The 17,882-nt window shown below is 41.6% G+C and overlaps 1 protein-coding gene across 1 annotated transcript in view; it reads right to left on the minus strand.

Moving 5' to 3' along the window:
• Positions 1-17,882, minus strand: part of CACHD1 (cache domain containing 1) — a gene marked incomplete at both ends in the record, with an annotated part of 86,764 nt that overhangs the window by 15,920 nt on the left and 52,962 nt on the right. The window contains 9 exons of the mRNA XM_079535561.1: positions 1,229-1,397; positions 2,050-2,167; positions 2,783-2,906; positions 3,486-3,635; positions 5,232-5,465; positions 6,468-6,617; positions 9,286-9,502; positions 10,759-10,903; positions 13,058-13,184. Coding sequence (XP_079391687.1) covers positions 1,229-1,397; positions 2,050-2,167; positions 2,783-2,906; positions 3,486-3,635; positions 5,232-5,465; positions 6,468-6,617; positions 9,286-9,502; positions 10,759-10,903; positions 13,058-13,184 — 1,434 coding nt within the window. The remainder of the gene's footprint in view (positions 1-1,228; positions 1,398-2,049; positions 2,168-2,782; positions 2,907-3,485; positions 3,636-5,231; positions 5,466-6,467; positions 6,618-9,285; positions 9,503-10,758; positions 10,904-13,057; positions 13,185-17,882) is intronic.

Raw genomic sequence — 17,882 nt, forward strand, 5'->3', positions numbered from 1 at the left:
AGATTGGCTATGGCAGAAGAAAACACAAAAGAGCAACTTTCAGTTCCAGCTAAAGAACAAACAGAATTACAAGAGCAGAAGAAGAAGCTCACCAAGAAATGTGCAGTTGGCTGGGCTGTTTTTCAGAACATAGCAGAAAGTAAATGTTCATTGTGCAGAAAATGTAATACCTGAGAGCTTTTTCTTTTTAAAAGAAAAACGATGATGAAGGTTGAGAAGAACATCTTTTCAGAACATCTGACCCACGGAACCCAATTTCTCAGTACATAATGGTCTCCACAGGAAAAAAAAATAAATCACTGGAGTAAGTGATCTGCTTTTATTCACATTCCTCTAAAACACATCACCACACATCCAGGAACCATGTGTACTGCAGCCATCACTTATGAACTTCTGATGTTGCCCTTCATCTGCTTCCCAGACCAAATATTCTGATATGACTGCATTTTGCTTTGTATGAAGTTTTTCCACTTGTCAGCTTAATACCGTGTTTTTGGGGTATTTTCTATTTATATCTTATCTTTTTGGATATAAGGCCATCAAGATAGGCTCCACATTAAAGAAAGAAAGAAAAAACCCTGTATTTTAAACAATTGACAAAGCAATTTCTGTAGGTTTCCTTTGGAAATGCCTCCATTACTTCTCCAGTCTAATCACTCTTAGCTATTTGTGGCACTGCAACACAGATAAGAAAATACCACAACTGTGGATCTAATGCACCACGAGACCCCTCAAGCTTTGCTACAAACAAAAGCAGTTAATTCAGAACTTCTTATGAAACAGCACAGATTTAAGCTCTGCTCTTAGGCTTTTTACTAAAGTGTAAATGCTTGCAACTTCTATATATCTAAAAAAAATAAATCCATGTTCTTAGGATATATTCACAGAACTAATCACAGAATGATGTCAATAAGCTGTTTTGCAGCCAAGAGAACAGAACTCAGTGAGCTATCTTTCCCCCTCCCCACTCCACTTTTTGGAAACTCCATGAAGCAAGACTGACAGTGCTGTGACCTCCTCCCCAGCCCCAGTGCACTCATCCACTCAAGTGCTCAGCAATGAGTAAGTTAGTTCTGGTCAACGGAGAGAACAGACCAGTGGGTATGGCTGATTAGAGAATCAGCCCTGGAGAAAAATGTCCCTCAAGAGGACGATACTGGCAGCATTTTATGAGCACAGTCTGACTTTCTGCTGCCACACTCTACAGAAGCATGCATGAGAGCTCTACCTAAAGTTGCCAGCTGCTTGAAGTGCAGACAGGCGTTTGGCTGGCCCAGCAGATCCAGGCGGTGATACAGGAGCTTGCTGCTGGGGACAGTGTTGAGATTCTTAAGTTGCTTCACAGGTATTTCTGGTTGTATCACCACAACACACAGAATAAAGGACGTGTCCTGAACCTGGAAAACATGAGCAACAATCATTTCTAACACACTTACTGGAGAGTCATTAATAGAGGCCAGGGTTCAGCTTCACAGGTGACAAACATACACTGGTACTCCCATTAGGAGGAATACTGACAATTTAACTCCAGAGGTTTTATCATTCTTAGTCGTGTGCTGCATGGGTCACATGCTTCATTGGTTTGCGTGTATTTAAGTACTCTGTAGTACAACAGAATGGCAAAACTTGCCCAACTGCTCAGTAAGGGTGTTTGGTATTCAGTGCAGCATTATAACATTAGCCTCCTCTGTGAACTTCTGTTATCCAGTGACAGATTTGATCTGTTAAAACTGCCCAGCTTAATCTTTAAGGCTGTATTTAACTTAACGCTGTGAAATGACCCACAGCTACCCTCCTAAGTTTGCTGGCACAAAGAAGTAGCCAATTATTTCGGGCATCAGTAAAATTCACCTGGATTACATTTAATTTTACGCTCTGTTTTAAGGGTCAAGGGTCAAGATTAGAGTTGAAATACATTCAAAAATTAAGCTGAAGAATCAAAGACCAGAGCAATATTTTGTACTTCACTATATTCAATATATTCATATATTCTCCTAAATATTAACTTACTCAGTGCCACCATGCAACAGTGTCACGTTAAGCACTTACCATTTTCCAGGCATAGCTGACATTGTAGGCCTCCTTCCCAACTTCTCTCAGTTTGTTTACATGCCAGGACAGTGAGGAGTTCACAGGGACTGTAATGATCTGGCTGCCCAGGGGAATGCTACAGTGGGAAAAACAGCATCCATCATTTCATTACACACTGAGAAAGCTCCTAAGCAATATGTTCATAAAAAATATTGGAAGCTCTGAAGAGGTCAGCTGTTATCTGTTTTAAGTGAACAAAAAGATGTTTGCCTATCACCACGTTTTGAGAAAAATCTTTTGCAGCAAAAGAGAAAAAACATTTCAGTGTCTGTTCTGTGGCTTCATACAGCACATAATCACCACTTGCCGCTGCCTGACCCATCAGTCTTCATTTATTGTCAATTTAAATTTAAATTAAGAACGACTCAACAGAACGCAATCTGATTGTGAGGAAGGGAAGATGGAGGCTCAAAGTGAGGAGCTGTTTTAACTCTAAAGCTGAAACAAAAATTCATAGTTAGATGAAGGATGAAGAACTGAAACCAAACACTGGAAAATCTTCCTGATGTGGAAGAGAGATTAGAAAGAATATCAGCCACGTTGGCTGTGGAAAGCTTGCTTTCCTTAGCTGCAGACAAAAAATCAAAACAGGACAGTTCTGCATTTTTTATGTTCTCTGAATGCTCCTCCAAAACCACGTCTGGTGCCCAAAGGACTGCTAACGTTCAGACTTGCATCCTGGATTCCATACCTGAGGATGTTCTGCCGCACCAGCTCAAATTTGGGGATGTTCTCATAATGTATGATATCCGTGTGGAGGGGTGGTTCAGACAGCAGGTAGGGCCTGGTAAGGGATGGGTGCATAAGAGTGTACCCTGAAAAATAAAAGACAACGACATGCACTGAACTCACTGACACAACCAAGCACAAGAGGAAAACTTCTAGGAAATAAAAAGCAAACTAACACAGTAATTAAGTACAAGCACTGATTAATTTTTACCCGTTAACAGAAGTAAACAAAATAGCAATATTATCAAAAAGGTTGCAAAGTAAGAACTTCCTAAGTTGCCAATGAAAGACAGCTCAAAGAGCCAGGCAATAAAAACGATGTGGGATCAAAGGAAAACAGCTGAACATACGCGTACACCAGCTCCGCCTTTTGCCCTACGCCACAGAAAACTTAAGGTTTTCCATGTGTACAATTCAAGCAGCAGTAAGCACTTCCACATCAAAACTCCCAGACAGAAATCTCACGTTACGAATCCACCCATAGATTCTAGCTGGCTCTCAGGCCAGCTAGAGAAACTAACTGAACACCACACCATTAATCCTTTCATAAACGCTATCATTCACTACTTACAGACAATTCGGATGCATGAGAATTTAGCACATACTTTTGATGGCTAATGACCTCAGTGGGAATAGAAGAAATTATTTTAACCAAAAAAAATTACCTTTATTATCAATGAGAAATGTGTAGGAACCCAATGAGTCCTGGTAATAGGTGACATCTTCCAAGATATATGCAAGATTAACATCTACTCCAACAATCCCTAGCAGCAGGTTCCCAAAGTAGCACGGTTTACTTACAGTCATTATCAGGCCTTAGAAGGAGACAAATAACATAAAAACATCATATAACAAATAATCACAAAATAACAAAGTGTTAGACAAATTTTATACAGTATTCTTTACTGGAATATGAACAAAAATGGTGCTTCTACATGGAAGCCAAGCAGGTTATTTGTCGGTCTGGCTGTTTTTAGCCACCCTCCCCACTTACTTTCTATGTTTCTGATAGTGCCCTGAGGTACCTTCCATCAGTTTAATAAAACATGGAGAACATTCAATGTTTTAGGCTTTTTGCCAGTTTACAAATAGATACCTTATAATTAGAAATGCATTTACACAATATTAATTTTGTTCCTTCAATGCTGTCATTTAAGACAGTTACAAAAAAAAAAAAGAGGGAGGAAGAAGTAAGAGGGAGGATTCATACCTGTAAAGCAACAACAGAGATGAATTATTGCTCATCTAATTGTGCATTCACAATGTTACACCTCTTCTGCTTAACTAAATCCCAGCATAGCCAGCACACTGGGAATTATTATTACACAAAGATTTCAGAAGCACCTCATGTGCCTGAGGTAAGAACTCTAGGTAATACCTTACTTCTCTTACTTCCTATGCCATTACTGTTTGGAAACTCAGCAATTTATAAATACATCATGAATAAACACTGAAGCATACTTAAAGCTAATGCAAGACAAACCTTCTCTGTTGCACCATTTCTAATCCTTTCCTTGCTCAAATTTTCCATTATGCTTGGATATGGCTTTGTGAGAGAAAGCTGATGTTAGGAGACAACAGCAAGTTGCAAGCATGCTGACTCAGAGGAGATTTATTCTGGAATAGCCTTAAATTTGGTTAGGGCCTAAACACTCAATCTAAACTCAAGTGCCTTTGAAAACCATTCAGCATAACCCTGACTATTACAGAATCACAGAACTGCAGCCAACACTAAGAACATGCAAAGTCTTGAATGAACAAATTACAGTTTTTTTACGTGGTCAGAACAATATGAAATCACAGGTGTAATCCCTAACACCATCGTGATGTTTTTAACAACCCTTTTCAGAACAGCCCTAGAGAAATGTCAGGTGAGCTACCCAAGACCAAGAAGGGCTAAACCCTACAGCACTGACCCTTCAAGTGACATCTATCACTTATCTAGATAGATATCACTGGTATCTATCATTGACACCCACTGATATCAAGAACCTCGAGTCTCTCTGTCATGTGGATATAGTAGTGAGATTAGGTAAAGCTGAACATACGGAGTTTGTTAAAGTGGCATCAAGTTTCAAGGTAAAAGGGCAGATTCATGTGCCTTCCACCTCGTCAACATGAATTAGACACTGGAGGGAGAATCACACTACAGCCATCTGCTGTACGAAGGTATTCTTCCGGATGCAATCACAGTCTAGGGAAAAACTGACCCTAAGACACTAAAAAGCATCCACTGAATTCCATTTACGCCGCACTGCCAGCCTGGCTGGGGGCACTGATAGCCTGCTCAGGCTTCCTGTTCCACCCAGTGCTGGGCGCAGCCCAACTCCGCTGAAGCTGACAGCAAATTTTTGACAACATACAACGATCCCTCTTTGATTTTTATACCCAAATTCAAAGTAAGTATTTACCATCTCCCATTTCATCTGAGAAAGGCAGACTGAAGACCGCCTCGTCGATCATTCGGTTGGGGAGGTTTGTGTAGAAGCGGCCAACTGTAGTTTCCAGGTTACTCAGCTGGTTTAGGACCATCATGCTGCCCTTGATCACAGGCAGGGTTGTTCGATCTGGAACGCCGTACTTCACTGAGTTCTGCTCTGCCAGGTCTCGGAGGAAGGCCAGTTCTTTCAAACCCGTCACTCCCTCTGGAACAGAAACAGAAGGGAGAGGATAAAAAGCTTACTTAGCATCAAGGCTTCTGTATCTGATTCTGTAGTACCATAAATACAAGTAATTAGCAAGTACAAAAGGTAATAAGGTTGCCTTTCATACACTCCATGCACAAATTCATCATGCCACTCACACCAGCACTTTAAACAAAGACTTTTTTAACGAAGACTTATGTGACCTATAAATCCACAGGACAGCTCTTTGTTCTCCACTGATGGCTAGTCCACAGAAAGGACCAGGAGCATATCATATGCCCATAGAGATAACAGGCTTTGTTCTTTAGCTTAAACACTAAAGCCTCCCACTTTACATAAGTCACAGGCTCAACTCCTGCAGGCAAATCAAAGACTTCTGTACATATCAGAACTCAAATGAGTATTTAAACTTACACTAAAATGACATATTAGCTTTAGCATTAGTTTCCTTGGCTGGAGCCTGTGCAATTTTCAGTAATACAATGTATAGCCTTCTTACTTAAAGCTTTGTTGGAAAAACACAGGAAGCCAAACTGAACGAGTGATCTTCATATCTGACTTCTTCAGTTAGGACCTAAGTTATCAAAGCACTTCAGCTTGACTGATGTTACATTTGTGCTCGGTGGCTAATGACTGAAATGCAAATCACGGGTATGCTCCTTTGTGCAAGAGCAAGAAACACCAGCAGTCCCAGGAAGGCTTACAGTTGCAATAGTCATCAAATTTTACTCAGTCTGGTTGAAGCTAGACATTTCAGGCAACAATATTTCATATGCTGAGCAGCTGCACTTTGATACATAAGCACATAGTAGCACAGAGTTTTATACATGAAAGAGGCAACATCTGGATACAGCCTCTGGATTACATGGGCCAAAATCAATTAACAAACTGCTCCCAACAGGGCGTGGAATTACACTTGGATGAGCTTAATAAACTGGTTGTGCTACAAAAGGGAATTTGCATCCATTGGAATGGATGCAAATTTGGATTTGCATTTCTCACCGTTCATAAGAGCGTAAGTGAGAATCATGACTGAGTTATTGAGGAAACTGTTCTCCTCATTGATGACACGTAGAGTAGCCTTTTTATCATCTTCTGAGGAATCTTTCGATGTGATCCCAGCAGAGAGAGAAATTATGACCATATCGGTATCTAAAAAAGAATTACAGATACAACAGAAATTGCATTAGATTTTTAACTTGGGAAAGGATTGCGGTAAGATTCCTTCCATCTGCTTACAAACAAATATAGCAATAGCTTCATTTGTAAGATTTAGAGCAATCCACAGTGGATGAACACAGCAGAGCCTTAAGAATTACTTCTTTCGTTGTTAAACTTCCACTCCCAGCATTTAACAACCACCCACTTAATCCAGTGCCCGCCAGGCAGCCAGCAGCCACGCTGATGGGTTTGGCAGAGCAGACCCACTGACACGTTGTGGTGCACTGGAGGAGAGCAGGCAGAGATGAAAGGCACCTTAGGTCTCCCTGTGTTGCAGGTTGGAGAGCAGTGCTTGAGAAACACACCACGATGCACAGCCCTTCTGCACCGCTCGCTTTGCATGACGCCAAACACGCTTTTCAAGCTGAGTTTGTTCTACACGAATGGCCTCGAAGCCTTTGAAGATGCACATTCAAATCTCTGCTTACACACAATCCGATTTCATCATGTTATATCTCTGTATTAGAAGTTTTATGTGTATAACTAAGGCACTTGCAGTGACCATGCCGCACCACATAATCCAAAGCACATGATGTCAGATGGTTACATGCCAACTTTGCTGACCCACCTCCTGTTGAACTTCTTCTTTCCTAAATAGGTACGAATGCCCTGAATGCTCTGATTTGTATGCTTTGTCCTCGTGACTTGAAATGAATTTCAATCAGAATTAAACACAAACAAGTATGAGGAGATATACTGTAATTCTATATAGATCCAGACACACTGCCCAGTTTCAAGACACGCTACCTAGTTTTCAAGTAATGTTGGCTCTCAGAGGCAGAGTATTTTCTTACAGTTTGGGATGAGGGTCTCCTGAGCAGGACTGCAATAGGAACTGGCACAAAGCAGGAAATCCTGACGTGATCAGCAGCACAATTCCTCTCTCACATCCCAGCAGTTTCCTCCTAAGCTTTCCAATGCAAATTCAGGAGCAAGGCTGTATCTCTATAGCTTCCCTGACACACCCACACATTGTTCTCCGGGAACAGGATGTGAGAAAATTAACAGTAATATGAATAATACTTTTTTCTACTTGTTTTTTTTTTGTTTTATGTTGTGTTTTTGTTTTTTTAAGATGAAAAGATTACTTTAAGAAGATAAGCTATGGTTTATTAACATCCTCTTCTGCAATCTACTGCATCTCGGTGAATTCTGAAGCTTGATTATACATATTAGGTCTTTAGAACCCTTCAACCTTAACAGAAGACACAAAGCCATTTGCCTTGTATTTTAGCTTCACATACCTGTGACCCCAAATAATTGTTCTACACGAAACCTGGACAAAATGTGTTTGTTCTTTTTTCCACATCAGTGAAGAACACACCGAAACCTTCTAATCCTAACACACAATGCCAAACAGAAAAGGTACGTAGGAGGATGTTGTAAGACTGCACAGCTGATGTTCTTGGAATAACCACCCATGACTAACATGCCTTATCCCAGCCAGCTTCAGCAGCAATGGATTTTTTTTCCCTCTAGAAAGTCGCACCCCTTTCATCATTTTGCCAGAGGATGGCAAAAACCTGCCCCTGACAACCCTGTCTTTCAGCTAAGCAACGTACAGACAGATAAACATTGCATTGTATCTGTGGCCTAAAGCTCAGAAATTGAATAAACCTTTAATAGGAAGAACCATCTTATAAACTGAGGGAAAGGGACCTGAAAGAGGAGCGCATTCCCCCAGTCTTTCAAAAGCACTTTCATTCCTGGGCTTTTCTTTTTAACTTTGTTATATTCTGCACTGCAGTCTGAGCCAGGGCCCTCCAGGACAGTGACAAATCTGCAATCATCTGAGCAGTCACAGCACCAAGCTATGGGATCTGCATTACAGAAATGAATTGACTGAAATGATAAAGATCAGCCTGCTTTCTCTCCACCCTGCCACAGCACTGGCAGTGTTACTGAGCTCCAGCACTTGGAGCACAGCTTTAAGAACTTGCTTTCCTCTGCTTCCTGGCAAGCAAAAAACGTGCCACTCCATTTCATATCCATCTTTTCCACATCTTTCACCACATCCTCATTACAACAAAAACACATAAAAAACCCCATGCTTGGAAATGGGAAGGAGAAAGCCCATAATGCATACTGCAAAATTCAGAAGAATATTCTTAGATGAAGGAAAATGTACCCAGCCAACCTCAGATCCCATAAAATATCACCCATAATTGGCATTCTCAAGGAAATCCTTCTCCCTTAGCAACCTAAGTTCCCTAAGTAGCTTCCCTAAGTAGCAAGGATGACTTCCCAAGGATTCCAGTTAGGGAGCTACCCCTACACCTACATTTTAGCAATCAATGACCCTGCAGCAACAGCCATTTTCATTTAAAGGACCCCTCTGCACATCTCTAGCAAGTAACTCAGCTATTGCAATTTCATATAATAGTTCAAAAGAAAGGAAAGTCAGCAAGTAGAATAAAGCAAAAGCGAATGGCCACATTCCACAGTCACCTGTGCAGATTTTGAATCAAGTTAATGCTATTTAATCAAAACATGAGCTTTTTTTTTATTTTAATTTTTGGACATTCGAGACACTACACTCCTTTGGCCTCTGTCAAAGTGAGAAGCTGAAATTTTAAAGAGGATTACAGAAGAGACTTACTTCCTTGGAGTTTCGTGCCATTGTTTGTATTTCGTATCAGCTGGAAAGCCTTTTGAAATCCTATTGCATGCTGCGTGGGGCTGTCAGATGACTTTATACTGCTAACGAAGGTGGACATCTTCCTTTTTGTCTCACTGGTGGCAGGAGACAGGAACGTCTTATAGCACTGATCCAGTGAGCAGGTTCTTACTGTGTCTGCCACGGTTAACACAGAGATCTTGAAAGAGAAGAAACTATATTGGATTATCTTACCAATTATAATTCTTTATGAACCAATACAGAAAACACAATGATAAGCCAACTGAAGAGATTCTGTGGATTTAAAATTCAATTGTTAAGAAATAAACGCTCGAGGCATAAATCCATCAGATTTGAAAAGGATTAGACTTATGGTGATTTCTAGAAAAAGAGACTTCAGTCTTTGTTTCCCAGATGAAGTCAGCTTCACACTGCTCACACATAATAGCTACTACACTGTTCTGGGCAGAAACCTCCACAGACTGGAGGTATCTGAACACAAAACCAGCGGACAGCATTTCCAGTATCCTTGGGCTCCTTTGGAGAAGTGGAGGGCACACAGAAAATGAAAAAAAGAAAACCCCTGAGGAAGTTTCCACAGGAGAAGCATTACAGCTTTTTAATGTTTCAATCAAAGCAAGCCCAATCTACCATCTCTTCTAATTCTGTAAATAAGTAATGGCACGTAGTGGCAACATTTGCATTGATATACGTTCAACATACCAGTCTTATTAAATGAGTGGCATACTTTATTATAAATTATGACTGATGCAAGAAAGTCATAGAATAAAGCAGTAATTATTTACTCGTGTAACAGGTTTCATAACCACTGAGCTACTGACCAAGTAATCTCTCTCTCAAATTCATTTTCTTCACTGGAGGTCTATACTCAGACAAGCATGTTTGACACTTACATTTAAGTGCTATTAATTCTGCTAAACTATAAGCATTTTTATACTATATTCTGGGTATCTTCCAAACATTTTAACACATGTTTCAGATCACTCCAGTGTAACAGCAGAATAAATCTTTTCCATTTCCTCCATGCAAGAAAACAGCCACAGAGGCAAAAATGAGTTACTCAAAGCAATCTCATACTTCAGAAGTCATCAAGCTCAGAGTGTGGTTCTCCTAATTTCACACTGTATCACACTGCTGACCAGTGCCTAAAGTCTGTGCCAAGACAAATGAGCATTTAAGGATTACTCAGAAACAAGATTTTCCCTTAGATCAGTGGTTTTCACTTTTTTCACCTCAAGATGCCCAAATGCTTCCGCCATAATAACACAGACTTCCAAACACGAGTTCAAGTCTTCTTCACTCATTGGAGGTAGACCACAGATCTCCACGAGTCAATGGACCACAAGCTAAAAAATACTGCTTTGGCTGAAGATATCAAGCACAGTTCAAAAAAAAAAACAAAGAAAATACAATCATTGCATACAGAAAGCTCACCTTATCGTGTTCGTCTATAGAGCTCAGAATGACCTGAGCAGCATCTTTGGCAATCTGAAGCTGCGTTTCTGTGACTGAAGCTCCATGGTCCACAATGACAACAATATGCTTGGATTGAGGTCGAACAGTAGAAACATAGACAGGCCTGAAGGAGAATGGAATGCAAACCAACGGCATGAGTCATCATTCCCACTAAAATACTTGTAAGTAAAATGGTCAAGAATTGAAACCCCCAGGAAGAAATAATAAAATTCAAAAGGAACTTTGAATTTTATGGAAGTTGCTACGAGAAGAGACCAGCAGAGGACCTGAACCCAAAGAAAATGCCCTCGTTCCCACTCCCTTTTGTTTTTAATCCAAGCCTGTGTCAGATCCTTCTCCCTGTATCACAGCAGTTGCTTTCAGCTAGAAATAAACAGCTTTGCTGAAGCAGCCTAATATTTGGGACCCCTGTTTGCAGAACTTACACCAGGCTTTGGACTATGCATGGCAAGCAAGAACTGCTTAATGATAAACACTGGGTGCCAGGAATATTACTCCCATCAGAAAGTAAGTGCAATGGTTGGTATTTGCTGGTAATGTGACAAGTAAAAACCTGTGTGCCCACGTAGAGCTGTATTAGCATAGAGAGCTTGGTTTATTTTAATAAGAGAAGGCTTCTGGCCAAGAAAGGGTTTTCTCTTGGTGCCCTGAAGGGTTTCACACCAAGAATTGTGGGCTATGCTCCACAACCCCTCAGGCCTGTGCAGTCTGAACCACATGGGTCCATCTGCCTCACCCCTGGTCAGGGCTCTCAGTGCTGCGTGCATCTATTTGTGCTAACATCAAAAAACTACAGTTGCAGTGAAGCAGCACTCAGATGTAGTCCAGTACTGTGAGGTATGTGTGAAAGATTTCACAAGCTCTACTGCCAAGGTTTCAGCATGGAACAAATTAGGAAGAACTTCACCAAGAAGAGAGAGGAAAAGACAGAACTCTCTTCCTTCTTAAGCCCAGACCCAAACCTACTTACAGTCAAGTGTTCTGGGTTCTGTTTTTATTCTATCAAAGCCACTGAAATCTTATTAAACAGTCAAGGAAATGCAGAATGTTTTAGACAAGTCACTGCAGCAAATAGCTGGCACAAATCAGTTCTAAATTGCAGAACAGCCTGCAGCTCTTCACTGGTCCTAATACCTAGAACTTAAATAGCATGTTTGATCTTCAAAGCACTCAGCATTAACTAATTAATCTGTTCAAACTACCCTCTTAGGTAAATGCTAGCAAAAAAAAAAAAAAAAAAAGAAAAAAAGAAAAAAAGAAAAAAAAAGCTCTAATTTAGCTATGGAGAAACTAAGAGCACAATTAGGTGACTTGCATGAAATCACCAATGGTTTTAGTGTCTAAATTCTGACAGAGATTTGGGTATTCCCAGCTCTCACGTCCTCAGATCACACCTTTCCAAGACCATGGCAAATTTAGTCAAGCCCAAGCTTCAAGCTTTGATGATACACAGCAGATAGCACCCGTAAACATTTGGTTGCTCAAACACAAGCACTGCTTGCTCTCTGTGCATTCAGCTGTGTGGAGATGTACTGGAATGGGTTAATGCTCTCCCGCACAGACTGATTAACTGGTGCAATTAACTAATGAGTGACCTAACAGTGACTAAAGCTTTCTCTTCTGACTTTCTCAGAAGAATCCACTTGATCCATATGCATAATATTGGCAGCAAAGGCCAGGGGAGAAACACCAAACCACAACCGCTTTGCTGCACGCTTACAGAGCAGGCAGGCTATTACCCCGAGCAGGAAAACCACGTCACCACTCAATCCTTTTTTTCCTACAATTTTCTGAGTGGAAACAGAAAACGTTCACTATTGCTGCTTCCCAGCTGCCCGTAATGGTGCAGACTGCAGAAGTGCTCCTGCCCACAGCCTTTCCAAGCTGTCACCCTTCCAGCACCCTTTCCCAAAGCGACGTGCCTGCCCAATCAGTACACTGTGTGCTTATTACTTTGTTAATAGGGACCGAATATGAGCCAAATACAAATCAAATCTTGCCTGTGGGCTGACCAACAGTTTACAGATTACTGCTACTTACAACTTATTTGATTTGGGAGACATGAGGAACCTGGATGCAATTTTATTTCACTTCAGTTTCTTGAAAATGAAAATCAGTACTTTAAAAAACAAACCTAAGAAAACCTGAGGTACTCCAATAGAAGCTGGTCATTAAATGCTGCCGGCTTGGAAAAGCAAAACACTGGAGGCTGTTTGAGGGATGCTGCGTCCACTAAAAGGGAGGGGTCACATCATACCTGCTGCGGTGTTCATAGCTGCCTTTGCACCGGAACTTGTGGGCTGGGAAAACAGTGAAAATGCCTTCTTCTGAGCTGAAATATTGCCATTTGATCCCCGGGTTTGACTTCAGATTATCAGCAAGAACTGAAAGTTGGACAGGAAAAAGCGGGGTTACAAATGGAGATGAGACTTGGAGGCATAATGAACAAACAACGCCTCACAGCTACTTGAAAAAGAAGCAGGGACCCAAGGCCAACCACAAGCAGCTGCAGCTGATGGCCAGAGCTTCATATCTGCTTCACAAACTGTTCAAGTCCTTTAGAAACCTAACAGGAGACATGATAGATACGGGTTCATAGGATGACATTTCTGAATCTCTGAAGTACAACCAGGACTGAAGAAGCCAAGGCAGGAGAAAGGAAGGAAGAGATTAAAGCAACTGTATTATATATGCACACACAATGATAAACCCAACAGAGTTTTAATAAAGATTTAAAAAACTGTTAAAAAAAATGCTGTTAAAAAAATTATACATTTATTACACTGAGGTAACCGCAAAATATAAAACAGGTTTTGCTGCTTACACCTCAGTAACCTCATCTATTAATATTACCTATTCTGGCATCTGTTAAAAAACATGTCTACATGAAGCATGTGATGTACAGTTCTGTACCTTCTATTGAGCATCTTGCTTTTAGTATTCCTCCTTGGAGGGAGGCCAAAAATAATCATAGACAGCTTCATCTCCTGGATCTCATTCAAATCATATCAAATACCCCAATATTGGGATTGGAAATCATTGCAGGGCACATGTCAAGCCTCAGCCAGATCCCCCTACAACAAAATACCCGAGCAGCCTATGGTTTCAGTTCACATCCACAGCAGTTTAGCACTTTCTCAAGTTTCCCAGACTGGCTGCAGCCACGATGCTCTCCCAGCATTCAGCTCAGGGTAATTACCCTGTAAAAACCACTATCTTTGTTCCCCCTCTTCTGCTGCAGCTGTTTATATTTCCACAGTGCCCAGCAGTCCCAGTGACAGCAGCTTTGTCCAATCCCTGCTTCGAAGCAGAAGCTGCAGGATGGGATGAGATGAAGAAGAGAACCAAGGAAGGAACAGAAGAACATGGTATCTGCTTCCCACACAGATGTCTGTGCTCATTTCTCTCTGCCCTGAGCAGAGGTAACATCAACCTGGTGATGCTTAAGAATGTGCACTGCTTTTCTCAAGAACTTCATAGAATGGCTTGGGTTGGAAGGGACCCCAAGCATCCTGAAGCTCCAATCCCCCCACTGCCACAAGCAGGGCCACCGACCTCCCCATTTAACAGCAGCCCAGGCTGCCCAGAGCCCCATCCAACCTGGCCTTGAACACCTCCAGGGATGGACGAGGCATCACAGCCTCTCTGGGCAGCTGTTCCAGCACCTCACCACTCTCTTGGTAAAGAAGTTTCCCCTTCCATGCATTGCACCCGTGATCCTGCAAGCACAAGTCCAACCAATTTGCAAATACCATTTGTTTCACTCGAGCTCTCACTATGCTGAAGTCCTGGTTTTGGCTTCAGGCATGAGATGAAGCAAGTTTATCAGTGCCATTTCTGCTTCGCAAAAAAGCAGGTTCCTTTGGTCACAGATGAGCAGTTTTGCACAGCAGGGAACAGCAATGTGAAAATTCATTTTTGCCAAAATGGAAACTTTGGGAAAGAAATCACTTTTCATTACAAATGAAATAAATCTAAACCATGCACAGTTTCTAGCTTTTATCACCAGGCCTTCCAGAAATTCCTCAGCTCCCTCCCCAGCACCTGCTGTATTCTACTCCCAAAATCTTGCCAGCAAAAACCCACCATCACTTCTGAATGCCTCAACAGCGTGCCAACCCAGACAGGAACACGATGCATGGCCATGGCTGTGGGGACCCAGGAAAGTATTTGATAACCTTTTATCAAGCTGAAAGATAACACTTCAAGTGGGGGAACAAACCAAACAAACCCAACTGCTTAAAAAGCATCAAAATCTTGGCTTATACAGATGGACAGATACACACATATATACAAAGCTATGTATGTACGTATGTAGGGCCAGAGGCTAACTGTGCCCAAATGACCTCTGTGGCAGCACTAGCAGATACGTGCACCAGGCACTACATTGCTGCTCATTTCCTAGGCTGCCATTTACTTGCTAAGACCCGTGGCTCCCATTTCAATCCAAACATCAATCACCTACTTTCTCATTTTCTGACACTTTCAAGTCATTCTGGCAAATGCAACCAGCTACCCATCGCCCTGCCGTACCACAAATTACAAACTGTTTGGTGCTGCTGACTACACCCAATAATTTGTTCACTTCTAAACTGAACTAAATCAAGGCCCAACCTCGATATCACACTGCTTGGAGTAAGTCAGAATCGAAGTCTAAACGCAAAGATGTCAGTGGTACCCATAGCTGGGTGCACAGCCTGGGGATACACGTGCCCAGCAGCTCCAAACTGCTGCAAAGCCACTGCTCCTCCACCACCATCAGGCACCAGCTGAGCCCAAACTGCTGCAGCCAGAAGCAGTTGGGGTTTGTTAGCATGAGAGCATTTGAATTGTCGTTCTCTCTAATTATAAATATCTAAGAAGGCAAAAAGGACTTTTAGAAAGAAAGTCCTGTGTGATAGTTTATAAAACTTCAAAGGGAATGCGATATGATAACACTTAGCACTTCTAGATACCACTTTACATCTTCAAAGGATAGCCAAATCATTAACTAATTAATCTTCAAAGAGAAGCACAAACAGCCTTAAAAAAAAAGGAAGAAAAAAAAAAAGAAGGAACTGCTGAACATAATTGCTCATTATAAAGGAGTTTCTTAGTCCTCTTCTTCACCATTACATTTATGGAGCTGTAGCCTTCAGGTTCCCATCATGCAAAAAAAAAAAAAGAAAAAAAAAAGATGAATTTTCAGAGCAGTGCAATCCTTTCTGGGAGAAACCTCCATTAAAAATAACAGTTCTGAAGATATTTTAACGCTCCTCAGAAATAACAGCAGGCAGCAAACATGCTTATTTTATACTTATACCCTAATTCTCCAGACTCACACGCCTGATCCAGGATTTTCTGATTCTAACTGTGCTCTGGCTCATGTGCTCTCATCAGAAACAAAAGATCCAATTAAAATTCTGCTGATGGCATGAGCCCAGCCTGAAGCTCACTCTTGGGGAGCCGTTTTGGCTCTGAAGGGCAAAGAGGTAACAAACCCTTCATTTAGAGGCTTTCTAGCTTAAATGGACTTGAGCAGATGGGAAGTCTTTGGAGACAGTGCTAGCCCAACTACTTTCACCCACCCTGCCTATCATTTCCAAGTATATATATATTCCAAGAAGGAGCACGACCACAGCACTCCATGTTTCGACTGACCAAGTGTCACAGGTGGGATGTGACAACGAAGCCTTGAACACAGACCTGCTCCCATCCCCTCATCTTCCTGGGGAAGAGCATTCAGCTAATGCTGCTTGATTTGAAACAGACATTTGGGTATTTTGGAGGCTGAGAACATGAAAGATTTACTGGTTCTCTGTTTATCCAGAAAGATAAGGAACGAGGAATCTGATAACACAAAGCAGTGGTGCTGGGCACAAGTTTGTCGTTTAATAAGTAAAGGACTATTCATATGGTGAGGACAGATCTCTTCATCTAACTGACTGAAGCCTGAGATTCCATCTGAAGAATAAAAACTCTCTCCTTATCTGTCTTGTAGTAATGGCTACAAAGTAATCCAAATGGAAAACTCAAGCCAACATAAAACAAACCGTTTCCAAGACTAACAAGACCAAACAAAAAACAAAAACAAAAAAACTCCACCTCAAGATAAGAAGAAATCCTGCTTTTGCCACTTAAGGGCTGCAAGAAATGCATCTATTTTTTTCTTCCCTTCCCCTACGGTTATATTTCCTATGGTATAAAATTCCAAAAGAGAAAAATTGCACAAAAAATTTAAAAATTCCTCATAGTTGAAAGTTTCCTGAGCTAAACTTATCCCTTTTAACAAATGGTTCTGCCTAGAAACCAAGCATGCTGTCTGCACCAGGGGCTCTCCAAGGCTTGGGTCTTGTGGCTTGCCTGGAGCCTGCGGTGCAGATTCCATTTCCTTCCAACATCTACAAGTTCCCCACTCCAACCCCACTTTCTTGCATTGTGCACGGAGCCAGCCAAGATTAACATTTAAAGAACTGAGATTGAGGCCAAGCACAGCTGAGTTTAAATTTATGTTTGACCGAGAGCTTTTTATAGGACAGATTATTTCGTAGGCAAAACTTAGGCAGGGAAAGAGAGATACCCATGGGAATTGTTTTATATTGAGAATGAACTGATCAGCCCATTCAGGAAGACAAGCTGGAAGATGGACTGGCCAGCCTGGTTATGAAAACCGTGGGCAAAGGAGAGCACAGGAGATCCTGCTTTTGGAACTGGGGGAACAGAGGGCTTTCAAACCTTTTCTCTAGATGGCTGACCAGTGTGGGGTCCCAGGGGAAGAGCCAGCATGGCAACAATCTGGGGGAAGTTGTGGCTGCCCAGCCTGCCTAAAGTCTGAATGAGCAAAGTGAAACAACATGAAGCACCAGCAGCTCCTAGGAGGCTTCTCAGTGCAGGGAAATACTTCAGCTAGGGTCTGGGTTCAAAGTGCAACAGATATTCTCACTTGCACTGCCATGGGGACACTGAAGAGAGGAGCAGGAAAAATCAGGGAAACCTTCTGTTGCTTGACCTTCACTCTCAAGGTGAGTTTTAGTTTAGAAATAACAAATACATTTACATAGCTTCATTCAGAAACAGCTCCTGCACAAAGTGCCCTCTCCTGT

Source organism: Tetrao urogallus (genome assembly GCF_951394365.1).
Source record: "Tetrao urogallus genome assembly, chromosome: 5".
Classification (NCBI taxonomy): Eukaryota; Metazoa; Chordata; class Aves; order Galliformes; family Phasianidae; genus Tetrao; species Tetrao urogallus.